Genomic DNA, 15,852 nt, shown 5'->3' with positions numbered 1-15,852 from the left:
GATTTGGAACAAGCTGGACAAAAATACAAAACCAAAACAAATAGCAAAAAGCAAAAGGCAGACTTAGCTGATATAACTGGAACCAGGATCAGTAGACAAGAGCACAGCAGACTAGCTCTGATAACTACGTTGCCAGGCATTGAACTGAAGGTCCAGGGAGCTTATATAGCAACACCCCTAACTAACGACCCAGGTGCGGATAAAAGGAATGACAGAAAAACCAGAGTCAAAAAACTAGTAACCACTAGAGGGAGTAAAAAGCAAATTCACAACAATAGAGGCTGCCTATGGGGGTGCATTATATTAGGGGCTGAATTATACTATAGAGGCTGCCTATGGGGGTGCATTATATTAGGGGCTGAATTATACTATAGAGGCTGCATATAGGGGTGCATTATATTAGGGGCTGAATTATGCTATAGAGGCTGCCTATGGGGGCTGCATTATATTAGGGGCAGAATTATGATATAGATAAAGGCTTCCTATGGGGGTGCATTATATTAGGGGCTGTATAATGCTATAGAGGCTGCTTATCGGGATGCACTATATTAAGGGCTGCCTTGTACTATAGAGGCTGCCTATGCGGGTGTATTATATTAAGGGCTGCATTATGCTATAGAGGCTGCCTATGGGGTGCGTTATATTAGGGGATGAATTATGCTATAGAGGTTGCCTATGGGGTGCTATATATTAGGGGCTGAATTATGCTATAGAGGCCGCCAATGGGAGTGCATTAGGGGCTGCATTATGCTATAGAGGCTGCCAATGGGGGTGCATTATATTAGGGGGTGCATTATGCTATAGAGGCTGCCTATGGGGGTGAATTATATTAGAGGCTGCAAAATGGTATAGAGGTTGCCTGTTATGGACCTGGTGGTTAGGAGCACCCAGAATGACCTGATGGGTAAACCTGAAATATAGGACAAGCTCTGGGGAAGTGGGAACTTTACTGACCGCAACCCTGATCCTATCACACACACTAGAGATAGCCGTGGAACGTTCCTAACTCTCCCTAGATGTCTCTTCACAGCCTGAGAGCTAACTACCCCTAAGGCCGGCGTCACACTGGCGAGTTTTACGGACGTAAGAGCGCAGAAATTACGTCCGTAAAACTCGCAAAATAAACGGCACAATTATTCTCAATGGGGCTGCTCCTATTAGCCGTATATTACGGTTCAGTATTATACGGCTTTCTACGGCCGTACAAAATCGCAGCATGCTGCGTTTGTCAGCGTATTGCGCAAAAAAATCGCCAATGAAAGTCTATGGGGGCGAGAAAAATACGGATTCCACACGGACCAGCAGTGTGACTTGCGAGAAATACGCAGCGCTGTTAGTGAAAAGTCGGTAATTCAATTGCCGGCTTTTCATTTCTCCTGCACAAACCCGACAGGATATGAGACATGGTTTACATACAGTAAACCATCTCATATCCCCTTTTTTTTTGCATATTCCACACTACTAATGTTAGTAGTGTGTATGTGCAAAATTTCAGCGCTGTAGCTGCTGAAATAAAGGGTTAAATGGCGGAAAAAATTGGCGTGGGCACTCTCTTCCCACTCCCTGTAGCGGTGGGATATGGGGTAATGAAGGGTTAATGCCACCTTGCTATTGGAAGGTGACATTAAGCCAGATTAATAATGGAAAGGCGTCAATTATGACACCTATCCATTATTAATCCAATTGTTGGAAAGGGTTAAAAAACACACACACACACACACATGATTTAAAAGTAGTTTAATGAAATAAACACAGCGGTTGTTGTAATAATTTATTGTTCTCTCAATCCATCAGGAACACCCTCGCTTGGAAAAATAATAAACGCACAAGATACATACCTTCTGGTGAACCGTCTCGTCCCACGAAGTAATCCATCTGAAGGGGTTAACTAATATTACAGGCAGGAGCCCTGCTAAATGCAGCTGTGCTCCGTGCCTGTAATCCCCGGCGAATGAATGAAATGTAGGTCATTGACCTACATTTCCTTCAGTCGCGGTGATGCGCCCCCTGGTGGATGTCCTCATATGACCTGGAGCGTGGGAAAAAGTTCCCAGGCTGCAGTTCATGAGAACATCCACCAGAGGGTGCCTCACCGCGACTCAATGTAAGTACAGATCACTGCTTTCCTTTCAGCACCCGGGGATTACAGGTACGAGCGAGTGGTTTTTTGCAGCTCGTGCCTGTAATATTAGTTAACCCCTTCAGATGGATTACTTCGTGGGACGAGACGGTCCTGATGGAATGAGAGAACAATAAATTATTACAACAACCGCTGTGTTTATTTCATTAAACTACTTTTAAATCATGTGTGTGTGTGTTTTTTAACCCTTTCCAACAATTGGATTAATAATGGATAGGTGTCATAATTGACGCCTCTCCATTATTATTCTGGCTTAATGTCACCTTCCAATAGCAAGGTGGCATTAACCCTTCATTACCCCATATCCCACCGCTACAGGGAGTGGGAAGAGAGTGGCCAAGTGCCAGAATAGGCGCATCTTCCAGATGTGCCTTTTCTGGGGTGGCTGGGGGCAGATGTTTTTAGCCAGGGGGGGCCAATAACCATGGACCCTCTCCTGGCTATTAATATCTGCCCTCAGTCACTGGCTTTACCATTCTGGTGGAGAAAATTGCGCGGGAGCCCACGCCAATTTTTTCCGCCATTTAACCCTTTATTTCAGCAGCTACAGCGCTGAAATTTTGCACATACACACTACTAACATTAGTAGTGTGGAATATGGAAAAAAAAGGGGATATGAGATGGTTTACTGTATGTAAACCATGTCTCATATCATGTCGGGTTTGTGCAGGAGAAATGAAAAGCCGGCAATTGAATTACCGGCTGTTCACAGATATCGCGCTGAATTAAATCTAAATACAGAATATATATATATGTGTCTCAATGACATATATATATATATATATATATATATATATATATATATATATATATATATACTGTATATATGTTTTCCCGAACATTTGAGCACATAAATCCATTAGATGTCGGTTTTGCAAGCCTGCGCGAAAATCTCGCAGTACGGATGCCATACGGATTACATACGGAGGATGCCATGCGCAAAATACGCTGACACACCCTGACTACGGATCAATATTTTGGGAACATTTCTCCGTATTACGGCCGTATTACGGCCGTAAAAAACGGACCGTATTGTCTTACGCCGAGTGTGACGCCGGCCTAAAGAGAAACAAAGCCTCACCTTGCCTCAGAGAAATTCCCCAAAGTAAAAGGCAGCCCCCCACAAATATTGACGGTGAGTTAAGAGGAAAATACAAACATAGGAATGAAACAGGTTTTAGCAAAGGAGGCCCGCTAATACTAAATAGTCAGAGGATAGCAAGGGAACTGTGCGGTCAGTACAAAAACACTTCAAAAAACCACGCAGAGTATGCAAAAAGACCCTCACACCGACTCACGGTGTGAGGGTGCAACTCTGCACCCCCAGAGCTTCCAGCTAGCAAGAAAATAGCATATAAGCAAGCTGGACTGAACTTATCTTATACTGAGAAATATTTTCCAAAAGCAATGAGCAACAAATGAACTAGCATGGACTTAGCTTTTGCTGGAGTAGACAGGTCATCAGAGAAGTCCCAGAGAGATCTGAACTAATACTGAATACATTGACAGCTGGCATTAGGTAACGATCTAGGTAAAGTTAAATAGGGAAGCCAGCATAGCAGTAAACGAGGGCAGCTGAGGAGCCCAGCTCAAAGACCCGAAGTTCCCCTCAAAGCCACCAGAGGGAGTCCACGGACAGAACTCACCAAGGTACCATTCATGACCACAGGAGGGAGCCCGAGAACGGAATTCACAACAGTTGCCTATGGGGGTGCATTATATTTGGGGCTGCAATATATTATAGAGGCGGCCTATGGGGGTGCATTACATTAAGGGGAACCTGTCACCAGGTTTGGCCGATAAGAGACACGGCCATCAACTGCATTATACTATAGAGTCTGCTTATAGGGAGTGTATTATACTATATAGAGTCTGCCTGTGGGGAGTGCATTATACTATATTGAGGACTATATTGAGGATTGTCTGGTGCATTATACTATGTGGAGGCTATCTAGGGGGCCATCATACAGTGTGGAGATACACGGTTGGAGCTATCAAACCGTTTGGGGGATACTAAGGGGTCAGTATATATACAGTGAGGAGGCATTATACTGTGTATTAGAGAGCATCATACTGTGCATAGGGGAGCTGTACAGGGGGGAGTCTCAGGACATTATAAAGTGTAAAGTGGGCACTTATTGTTATAGGAGAACTCAGGTTACTGTGACTGTCAAAGGGGCACGCAGGGGAATATTACTTTCTAGGGGGAAAAATGTGGGTGCTGTTTTCTAGGGCACTTGCACCTGGCATTACTATATTCTAGAGGGGTGATTTAGAATTTAAAAGGCACAGAGAACCACACAGCAGGTGCAGTAATAGGGACATATACGGCAGCAGTGGCTCAGTATTGGGATATCAGGGGCAGTAATAGGGACACATATGGCAGCAGCGACTCAGTATTGGGGTATCAGGGGCAGTAATAGGGATACATATGGCAGCAGCGGCTCAGTATTGGGGTATCAGGTGCAGTAATAGGGACACATACGGCAGCAGCAGCGGCTCAGTATTGGGGTATCAGGGGCAGTAATAGGGACACATACGGCAGCAACGGCTAAGTATTGGGGTATCAGGTGCAGTAATAGGGACACATAAGGCAGCAGTGGCTCAGTATTGGGGTATCAGGTGCAGTAATAGGGACACATACGGCAGCAGCGGCTCAGTATTGGGGTATCAGGGGCAGTAATAGGGACACATACGGCAGCATTGGCTCAGTATTGGGGTATCAGCAGGATGAGGAGTTTGTGCAGGTTGGGAATAGATGGTGATGGGGCTGGAATATGAGAAGTGAAATATGTCTTTGTTGTATTCTCTGCAGGCGAGTCCTGGCTGGAAGAAGTTGTCATGTCGGTCTGGGCCAGATGGAAAAGACGGGAAAAGTGAACGATTCCATCAAAAAGAACATAAGCGGTAAGTCATTATCAGTAACTGTGCTGTGATCTGTTATATGTTCTGTAGGGCTGGTATCTACCACTGACCATATGGCGGTAATATCTATGTTGGTCTTTATATAGAGATTATCTTCAGTAACAGCGCGCTCATCTGCTGAGGTTCTCCTCCAGTATTAGGCCGGGATCACACACATGTGAGATACGGCCGAGTCTCGCATAGTAATCCCCGGCCCTGCCGCCTGTACTCCGGAGCGGAGCGTGCGGCCACATAGCAATACATGGAGCCGCTCCGGAGTGCAGGCGGTAGGGCCGGGGATTACTATGCGAGACTCGGCTGGATCTCGCGTGTGTGTGTGTGATCCCGGCCTTAGGGTGCGTCACCGAGTTGTAATCAAGGTTACCTGGTTAGGGGCCACTCCGAAGCTTCGCCCTTCCTGAACCAAAACCCAAGCTACGCCTATGTAACATAGTCACATAGTTATTAAGGTTGAAGGAAGACTTTAGGTCCATCCAGTTCAACCCATAGCCTAACCTAACAGGCCCTAACATGGTGATCAAGAGGAAGGCAAAAAAAAAACAAGTGGCAAAGAGTAAGCTCCACATCACTGTTCACACCACACAGTGACCCCAAAAGAGCCTCAGTGCTGAAGGGGTTAATGTCCCTCCTCAGTAATGGGGAATCTCCAGCGCTTACCTCCACCCGCAGAGCCGCACTCCACATAAACGGCTGCTCTGTGCGCACAGGACCTGTGATGAGGTCACAGGAGGGGAGGAGTCAGGGGTCACATGATCAAGGGGGGGAGGTGTAGGTACGGTAGGGGGAATAGGGGGGAGGAAAGGAGTATAGGCATTCAGAAGACATTATCTAGCAGTTCAGTTATAGACAAGGGGTCCTGGCAAACTATGGCAGAATAAGAATATTACAAAAACAGACATGTCAATTATTCTTACTTATTCCCACTCAAGTAAACGGTCAAACAAGGTGGTGCGGGTCAATAGAGGAATGACCACTATGTAACCAAGGGTGCCAAATATTTTGTCTTTTGGTTTTGGCAGTCATGGAGTGAGCCAAGGCGAGTTCATATTGGCAGTGGACATTAAGTTTATTAATTAATTCACTAATATTGGGAGAATTAGTGTCTTTCCATCTTGAGGCGACTAATAACCTGGCAGCTATTAGAATATGTGATAGTTTACCTCGAAGTATGTGTGGAATGTCCTCCAGGCCGATGTGAAGAATGACCGGGTGGTTGCGCTCATCAGTAGCTTGCACCTGTGCTGCTTTAGCATTTATTATCAGGGGCCCGCTGCACCCTGCGAGTGCATTTGTCATCTGACAAGTTTTGGTGAGTTTGCTCTTCATGTTGTTTTAAGGCCGGATTACCTCTCCTGTGCTCTCTATGAATATCTCCTCTAGGATATTCCGTGTATTTGTCCCACAGAGCCGGGGATTGGAAGGTGCACAGGTTGTAGTTATTATAGGAAGCAGGTTTGGAAGATGAGGAGGAAAGCGAGTGAGGGACGCCTCCTGCAATGTCAGGTCCCAGTGTGGACCATCCTCCATCAGACCATGCTTTTGGCATGGCCTCCCTGTAAGTTCTTGTTTGTTCAGTTGTATGTACAGAAGACGCTCGCTCTCCACCTTGGCACACACATCTATTACACATTGATGAGAAAGTTGCCTCCATTGTTGGTAGATGTAGAAGTCCATAGCTGATATATTTTATTGGTTGGTTTATTGGTCGGCCTCGCAGTGTTGGGATCAGTCTGCGTTAGATTGTAGTGATCGCCATCTTGGCCATTCCACAATATTATCGGATATTGCAGAGCATCATATGATCTATGTGTTTCTGTAATAAGCTGAATATGTTCTCTACGTCGCTGAATAATTATATCTCGGCTTAGAAAGTCCCGTCAACCATTACAATAGCTACTTCATTAACACTGGGGGAAGTAAATCTCCTTTTGTGCCACCAACCGGAGTCTTGTCTGCTCTCATTACACCCTGATATTCCGCACATGGCATTCTTTATAAGGCTGTTTTATAAAGATTTACTAACTGATTGTGTTGCTGGAAACATTTTTGCAAATTCAAAACAAAATCTTTTTGTCTCAGGTATAACTTCACAGTGTGGATCAGCTTGTATCTGTTCATCTCCCAAACAGTAAATTTGTAAAAATATTGAGTCTTGATTTTCTACAGTCGGCATAAATCCTGCTTCCTGGAGTCCAGCTGTCTCACCAAAGGATGTCATCTGGAAAGATGAATTGTATCTCCTAATAATTTGCAGTAAATGCATAGACTCATGAGTTGTTCCCGCCATGTATGAGAAAAGTGGTTCGGGAGGTAGAGTTAAAGATGGCAAACTGACATTTCCTTTTGACCACCACCCACCAGGCGATTTAAAGGGAACCTGTCACCCCCCCCCCCCCGGGCGTTTTTAACTAAAAGAGCCACCTTGTGCTCCACTCATAATAATAATAATAATAATAATCTTTATTTATATAGCGCCAACATATTCCGCAGCGCTTTACAGTTTAACAGTTTCAAACACAACAGTCATAGGTAACAATGTTAACAATACAGCAATAAAGCAAAATAAGACGACCCTGCTCGTGAGAGCTTACAATCTACAATGAGGTGGGGAGATACAAAGTACAGGTGTGTATTTACAATGATGGTCCAGCCATCTTCAGGGGGTGGGGGGTAGGTGAGATAGTGAATGGGCTACACACACACACACAAACATAAAATGACTGATTAGGGAACGCGATAGGCCGCTCTGAACAAATGAGTTTTGAGTGAGCGCCTAAAGCTATGCAAGTTGTGGATGGTCCTAATATCTTGGGGTAGAGCATTCCAGAGGATTGGCGCAGCACGGGAGAAGTCTTGGAGTCGGGAGTGGGAGGTACGGATTAGTGCAGAGGTTAGTCGAAAGTCGTTTGCAGAGCGCAGAGGTCGGTTAGGCCGATAGACAGAAATGAGGGAGGAGATGTAAGGGGGTGCCGCACTGTGGAGAGCTTTGTGGGTGAGAACAAGTACTTTGAATTGTATCCTGTAATGAATGGGCAGCCAGTGTAATGACTGGCGAAGAGCGGACACGTCCGAGTAACGATTAGCCAGATGGACGACCCTGGCTGCTGCATTAAGGATAGACTGGAGAGGGGAAAGTCACGTGAGGGGGAGGCCAATTAAAAGAGAGTTACAGTAGTCCAGACGGGAGTGGATTAGGGCGACAGTGAGAGTTTTTGTTGTCTCCATGGTGAGAAAAGGGCGGATTCTAGAGATGTTCTTTAGGTGTAAGCGGCACGAGCGGGCAAGAGATTGTATGTGGGAGGTGAAGGAGAGATCGGAGTCAAACATGACACCCAGACAGCGTGCCTGCTGCCGGGGTGTTATTATGGTGCCACCCACAGAGAGGGAAATGTCAGATTTAGGGAGGTTAGTAGAAGGCGGGAGCAGAAGAAGTTCAGTTTTGGAGAGGTTGAGCTTCAGATAGAGAGCGGACATGATGTTAGAGACTGCAGACAGACAGTCAGTGGCGTTCTGTAGTACAGCGGGGGTAAGGTCAGGGGCTGACGTGTATAGTTGTGTGTCATCAGCATAAAGATGGTACTGAAAGCCAAATCTGCTGATGGTCTGTCCAATTGGGGCCGTGTAGAGGGAGAAGAGAAGGGGGCCAAGGACTGAGCCCTGAGGTACCCCGACAGTGAGAGGAAGAGGAGATGAAGTGGAGCCGGAGAACAGAACACTGAAGGAGCGTTCAGAAAGATAGGAAGAGAACCAGGAGAGAGCAGTGTCCTTAATGCCTAGTGACTGGAGCCTAGAGAGTAGGAGAGGGTGGTCAACAGTGTCGAAAGCTGCAGAAAGATCGAGGAGAATGAGCAGAGAGTGGTCACCGTTACATTTTGCTGTCAGAAGGTCATTGGTCACCTTGATGAGTGCAGTTTCTGTTGAATGTAGGGGGCGGAACCCGGACTGTGAAGGGTCTAGGAGGGAATGAGTGGAGAGGTAACGGGTAAGACGGGAGTAGACTAGGCGCTCCAGGAGTTTTGAGATGAAGGGTAGATTGGAGACCGGTCTGTAGTTGTTTGCGCATGATGGGTCAAGGGTGGGTTTTTTTAGTAATGGAGTAATGATAGAGTGTTTGAAGGAGGAGGGGAAAATGCCAGAGGAGAGGGAGAGATTAAAGATTGCAGTTAGGTGAGTTGTGACGACTGGAGAGAGAGACTGGAGGAGGTGTGAGGGAATGGGGTCGGTGGTGCATGTAGTCGGACGAGAAGAGGAGAGGAGCTTGGAGACTTCTTCTTCTGTGATGGGATCGAATGTGGAGAGTGAGCCAGGGGAGATGCAGGGAGGAATGGGAGTCATTGCACTTGGTGTCTGGGAGCGGATTTCCTGACGGATGTTATCTATTTTCTCTATAAAGTGGGAGGCCAGGTCATCAGCACAAATGTCTGTGATAGGGTCTTGTGCTTTTGGCCTGAGGAGGGAGTGAAATGTGTCAAAAAGTTTCTTGGGGTTGTTGGATAGTGAGGAGATCAGGGTGGTGAAGTAGGTCTGTTTGGCAAGGTGAAGGGCAGAGTTATAGGTCCTTAACATAAATTTGAAGTGCAAGAAGTCTTCTGGGGTGCGAGTTTTCCTCCATAAGCGTTCAGCACACCTGGAGCATCGCTGGAGGAATCGGGTTTGCGATGTGAGCCAGGGCTGTTTCACTCTGTGTTTGGAGGTTCTGAAGGTGAGGGGAGCTACTTGGTCTAGGGTGCTTCTAAGAGTGTCATTGAAGTAATGTACAGCCAGATCAGGACAGGGACAAGAGGAGACTGGGGACAGTGATGAGTGTAAGGAGTCTGAAAGTGTGTGAGGATTAATAGCATGTAGATTTCTGAATGTGTGGTAGGTAGGAGAGTGCTGGGGTGGGCGAGGAATTGTGAGTGTGAAGGATAGAATGTTGTGGTCAGAGAGGGGAAGTGGTGAGTTATCGAGGTGGGGAATTGAACAGAGCCGGACAAAGACCAGGTCCAGGGTGTTACCGTCTTTGTGTGTTTCAGAGGTTGAGAGCTGTGAGAGGCCGAGAGAAGTGGTTAGTGATAGAAGCTGGGATGCAGATGTGGACGTGGGGCTGTTAATGGGAATGTTGAAGTCTCCCAGGATAAGGGTTGGTAATTCTGAGGACATGAAGTGCGGCAGCCAGGCTGAGAAGTCGTCCAGGAAGTGGGTAGGTGAGCCTGGGGGCCGGTATATGACCGCTACTCTGAGGGAGAGGGGACGGAAGAGCCTGATGGTGTGGACCTCAAAAGAAGGGAATGAAAGTGAAACAACTGGGGGTATAACCTGGAACGTGCATTGGGGGGACAAGAGTATGCCGACTCCACCACCAGGTCTGTTAGTGGGTCTTGGGGAATGGGAGAATTGTAAGCCACCATGGGAAATGGCAGCAGGGGAGACAGTGTCAGAGTCTTGGATCCAGGTTTCAGTGAGGGCCAACAGATTGAGAGAGTTGTTCAGAAAGTAGTTGTGCAGGAAAGGGAGCTTGTTACATACAGACCGTGGATTCCAAAGGGCACAATTGAAAGGGAGAGGTGAGGGAGTGCAAGTAATATTAATAAGGTTAGTATGGTTTTGATATGAGATAGGGTAGCAGTTGAGGTTGGGGGATGGGGGACCGGGGTTGGGGGATATGTCCCCCGAAATCAGTAGGAGTAACAAGATAAAAAGCAAGTAGTTTTTTGAAGTGTTTGTAGTTTTTTTGTGCAGTGTGTTTGGGTAAGATGGGCTGAGGTTTTTCAGGAAGGTGAGAAGTGCATGGGAGCTGTACATGGGAGAGGGAAGCAGTGAGGAGCTGATGTGTATGAGTCGTGGTGGAGGGGGGATTGGGCGGTGAATGTGGATTGCAAGGGAGCATAGGAGGATAGGAATAAAGCACATGGTGAGAAGGGAAAAGAGAGAGTGGTTTACCTGACTCCTGCCCTGACTAACTGCCATGGAATAACTGCGGTATCACGACGCTTATCTTCCGTGACGCTTTGCTTATGTGACGCGTGCACCCCCACTAGCGTGCCCCCCTAAGGATGGTTCTACATTTAGAGTCCAGTGATGGGTCAGAAGAGATGGATTATGGGACCAGGGTGGGGATAATTTGGCAGCTGGGGCCAGCACACCAGGGGGTGGTTAAGTGATCAAAGGCATTGTGGCTGGCAACATGCTATAACACCTTCACCTGATTGTATCTAGAGTGGCCACAGTAATTGATATACATCAAACAGTGATTACATCCTACAATACAACCAATGAATTATACCAAATATTACGCAGGCACATTAAAATAAGTTGCTAGATGGTATAGTGGCAGATGAGACATGGACAGCAAGCAGAGGTGGGAAGCTATACCATTAATTCTGCACTCATGCTGCATTCTGCCAAGGTGGCTCTTTTAGTTCGCCCCTCATACCTGAAGTTTGTCAGGGGGGCATGTCTTTTCCCCTCCTGACACAAACGCCTCCCAGCCTTCACTCAGGGCCTCCGTGCGCCTCCTCCATTCCCTTCCTGAATGTCCCCGGCACCTGCGCTGTAAGTTCCCATCATGTGATGGGAGTCAAAGGGCAGCGCAAACTGCGCATGTCCGAAAAAAAAACTTACAGCGCAGGCGCTGGGGACGTTCAGGAAGGAAATGGAGGAGGTGCACGGAGGCCCTGAGTGAAGGCTGGGAGGCGTTTGTGTCAGGGGGGGAAAAGACATGCCCCCCTGACAAACTTCTGGTATGAGGGGCACATTATAAAAATGATTGCGGCAGCGTTTGCAGGGACCCAAGCTAAAAGAGCCACCTTGGCAGAATGCAGCATTAGTGCTGCACAAGGTGGCTCTCTTAGTTAAAAGCGCCGGGGGGGGGGGGGGGGGGGGGTGACAGGTTCCCTTTAAACCTTTTTTGCTGAACAATGTTCTCATATTACGTCCATTTTGCTTATTATGACTTTCAGATGTGACCTAACTTCCAAACTCAAGTCAGCCTGCCTGACATTCCCATTGCTCAGATGTATCAGGTGCCTTTGATTCAGCCTGTCTCATCCATTTCTTTTCAAGGGCTCACATTGTACACTTGTCTCAGCTGTTTGAGAAGGTTTACTTTCTGAGCTTTTGGATTAACTTGGCCAATAGAAGGTCGTTTTTGGGGCAGCATTTTAAAAACCAGTTTTTAGTGCTATGACTCAGGCCACACTGATTAGAGATCTAATAGGTGAATCTATATATAAAGCAGAAAGTGTGTGACTGCCTCCCAGTCAGACTGTTCTAGCTGTGCATAGCAACCAATCAGAGCTCAGCTTTCACTTCACCTCAGCAGCTTCAGTGCTGAAAGCTGCACTCTGGTTGCTATAGGTAACTAGAACGATCTTACTGTGAGGAAATTCTCATAAATGAGGCCCCAATTACTCCTGCAACAGCCGCTGCTATAATTACAGACGTTAAAGCAACTTTTCTGGTTGCCCCACCTTAGCGACTCTATAGTTGCTGTCCCCTTTAAGAGCGACTCTTTGGGCGCGGTCCCTCTAAATTTTTAGGACCTTTTGGGCAGCAACTGTCGTTTTGAATTCAACTCACAGACGCCCATTTTCTCCCTTTATTTCTATAGAGTCTTAATTCTGGGGGCCAAATCTTGTGAACAGGGCCGCCATAGGGCATCACTGCCCTGACTAGCGTATGGGGCCCGATGAGCAGAGGGGGCCCACATCAGGCCCTGTCTCTTCTGCTCATCTGGCCCCAGTGACAGGCTTTTGCCGGTGCAATAACTGAACTTGCGTCTGGGCCCGCACGGCAATAATTAAAAGCCGCTAGCCAATCGGAGGCTGGCAGCTGACGTCAGCGCACACGTCGCCAGTGTATGACATCATTGTCTTTCGCCAGCGAGTGCACGCTTGAACTGCATCGAGGGAGCATCGCCGCAGGAGCGCGGCCAGGTGAGGAGAAACTTTATTTTTTTTTATTAAAAGCGACATGGGGCAGGACAAGAGACACAGGGGGAAGAATGGAGACGCAGGGGGAAGAATGGAGACGCAGGGGGAAGAATGGAGATACAGGGGGAAGAATGGAGACACAGGGGGAAGAATGGAGACGCAGGGGGAAGAATGGAGACACAGGGGGAAGAATGGAGACACAGGGGGAAGAATGGAGACAGGGGGAAGAATGGAGACAGGGGGAAGTATGGAGACACAGGAGGCAAGAATGGAGACACAGGAGGCAAGAATGGAGACACAGGAGGCAAGAATGGAGACGCAGGGGGAAGAATGGAGACGCAGGGGGAAGAATGGAGACACAGGGGGAAGAATGGAGACACAGGGGGAAGAATGGAGACACAGGGGGAAGAATGGAGACAGGGGGAAGTATGGAGACAGGGGGAAGAATGGAGACAGGGGGAAGTATGGAGACACAGGAGGCAAGAATGGAGACACAGGAGGCAAGAATGGAGACGCAGGGGGAAGAATGGAGACGCAGGGGGAAGAATGGAGACGCAGGGGGAAGAATGGAGACGCAGGGGGAAGAATGGAGACGCAGGGGGAAGAATGGAGACACGGGGAAGAATGGAGACACAGGGGGAAGAATGGAGACACAGGGGGAAGAATGGAGACACAGGGGGAAGAATGGAGACACAGGGGGAAGAATGGAGACACAGGGGGAAGAATGGAGACAGGGGGCAAGAAAGGAGACACAGGGGGAAGAATGGAGACACAGGGGGAAGAATGGAGACACAGGGGGAAGAATGGAGACACAGGGGGAAGAATGGAGACACAGGGGGAAGAATGGATACATGAGGCAGGATGGAGACACAGATGGCAGGATGGGAGAAATGGGGCAGAATGGAGACATATGGGGCAGAATGGGAGACACGGGAGCAGGATAGAGACAGATGGGGCAGGATGTGAGATACAGGGGGAAGAATGGAGACACAGGGGAAGAATGAAGATACTGGGGGAAGTATGGATACACGGGGCAGGATGGAGACACAGGAGGCAGGATGGGAGACAGAGGGCAGGATGGGAGGAATGGGGGCAGGATAGAGACATATGGGGCAGGATGGGAGACACGGGGGCAGGATGGGAGACACGGGGCCAGGATGGGAGACACAGGGGCAGGATGGGAGACACGGGGGCAGGATTGGAGATACAGGGGGAAGAATGGAGACACAGGGGGAAGAATGGAGACACAGGGGGAAGAATGGAGACACAGGGGGAAGAATGGATACATGAGGCAGGATGGAGACACAGATGGCAGGATGGGAGAAATGGGGCAGAATGGAGACATATGGGGCAGAATGGGAGACACGGAAGCAGGATGGAGACAGATGGGGCAGGATGTGAGATACGGGGGAAGAATGGAGACACGGGAAGAATGAAGATACAGGGGGAAGTATGGATACACGGGGCAGGATGGAGAAATGGGGCAGGATGGAGACACAGGAGGCAGGATGGGAGACATGGGGGCAGGATGGAGACATATGGGGCAGGATGGAGACATATGGGGCAGGATGGGAGACACGGGGGCAGGATGGGAGACATGGGGGCAGGATGGGAGACACGGGGGCAGGATGGGAGACACGGGGGCAGGATTGGAGACACAGGGGGAAGAATGGAGACACAGGGGAAAGTATGGAGACACAGGGCAGGATGGAGAGCGGATCATAGGACAGATGGGGCAGGATCACGGGACAGATGGGGCAGGATCGCCGTACAGATGGGGCAGGATCATATGACAGATGGAGCAGGATGGGACATCACATGTGGGCAGAATGGATGCTCATGAGGGCAGGATGAGAGAACATATGGGGCCAGGATAGGAGAACATATGGCTGGAGCCAGGAATGAAACACAGGGGGCCAGGATGGGGGATATTATTACCATAAGGGCTAATTAAGGAATATTATTATTGCAGTGATGTATTTATTTTATTTTTTGAGGATACTGTTTTAAATGCGGGAGGCGGTCCTGTTACTGTACAGAGTGACACTGTCGCCTTTTTTTCTTCATCTGGTGTAGTGTAGAAGTTGGGAAAAATTAAGTAATGTGTTCTGCAAGCGGTGCTCTAACTAACCGTGTTATTTCCCGCAGAGTTGAACCCTGGCTGGAAGAAGTGATGGTGGTCTGTCCCAGATGAAGATGAAAAGCAAAGATGAAGGACTTCACCTAGAGACATCACTGGTGAGTCAGTGTGTTACCTGTACACTGACACTATACACTTTATACTATATACAGTGGTCCTGTGTACAATATCACCAGTGATCACTGTATTACCTTTACACTGATGCTATATACAGAGCTCCTGTGTATAATGTCATTGATCACAGTATAACTGTGGTGAACTGTGCCAGTGCAAGTGTAGTACTGGATGTAGCCGAGCTGGCTGATTTCCCTGCTGACACTTGGAGCTCCTCCCCTAGTCTCTGGCTGTGTGCAGTTGGGTTAAATGTGGGAGAGGAAATATCCCTCCACCTACCCGACGGGACTACATCATCCTTCATGTCTGCCAGGGGACTATATCTTGAACCCGGTGAGTGATTTTGCTGCAGGGAGAGACCCAGGGATCCCATACTCACTGGGGGTGGAGAGCGCAACTCCGCGGAAGGTGTCCGGGTCACAGGGGGCAACACGAGGTCTGCGGAGATCCGGCTGTTAATGGAAGTCTCAGTGCCCTCCTTGCTGCTCCAGTCTTCTGTGAAGTAAAACTCCAGCTTTCCTTGGTTCTTCTGCTTTCTTCTACCTCGGGTCATCATGGAGGGTGTTAGATGAGAGGGATGAGCCATACGCTGCCTACGTTGCTATCCTGGCTCTGGGTGG

General features: G+C 48.2%; 1 protein-coding gene across 4 annotated transcripts in view; it reads right to left on the bottom strand.

Moving 5' to 3' along the window:
• LOC143767927 (uncharacterized) overlaps positions 1-15,852 on the bottom strand; it is a 118,739-nt gene that overhangs the window by 75,439 nt on the left and 27,448 nt on the right. For 3 of the 4 annotated variants that reach the window (XM_077256447.1, XM_077256448.1, XM_077256449.1), the window contains exon 1: positions 5,723-5,776. The exons of the other annotated variant lie outside the window; for it this stretch is intronic. In XM_077256447.1, coding sequence (XP_077112562.1) covers positions 5,723-5,749 — 27 coding nt within the window. In that variant the 5' untranslated portion in view covers positions 5,750-5,776. Of the gene's footprint in view, positions 1-5,722; positions 5,777-15,852 lie in introns of those variants that run through there. 4 annotated transcript variants of the gene reach the window in all.

Source organism: Ranitomeya variabilis, chromosome 4 (assembly GCF_051348905.1).
Source record: "Ranitomeya variabilis isolate aRanVar5 chromosome 4, aRanVar5.hap1, whole genome shotgun sequence".
In the NCBI taxonomy this organism is placed as follows: Eukaryota; Metazoa; Chordata; class Amphibia; order Anura; family Dendrobatidae; genus Ranitomeya; species Ranitomeya variabilis.
This window is presented reverse-complemented; position numbering and strand designations above follow the sequence as displayed.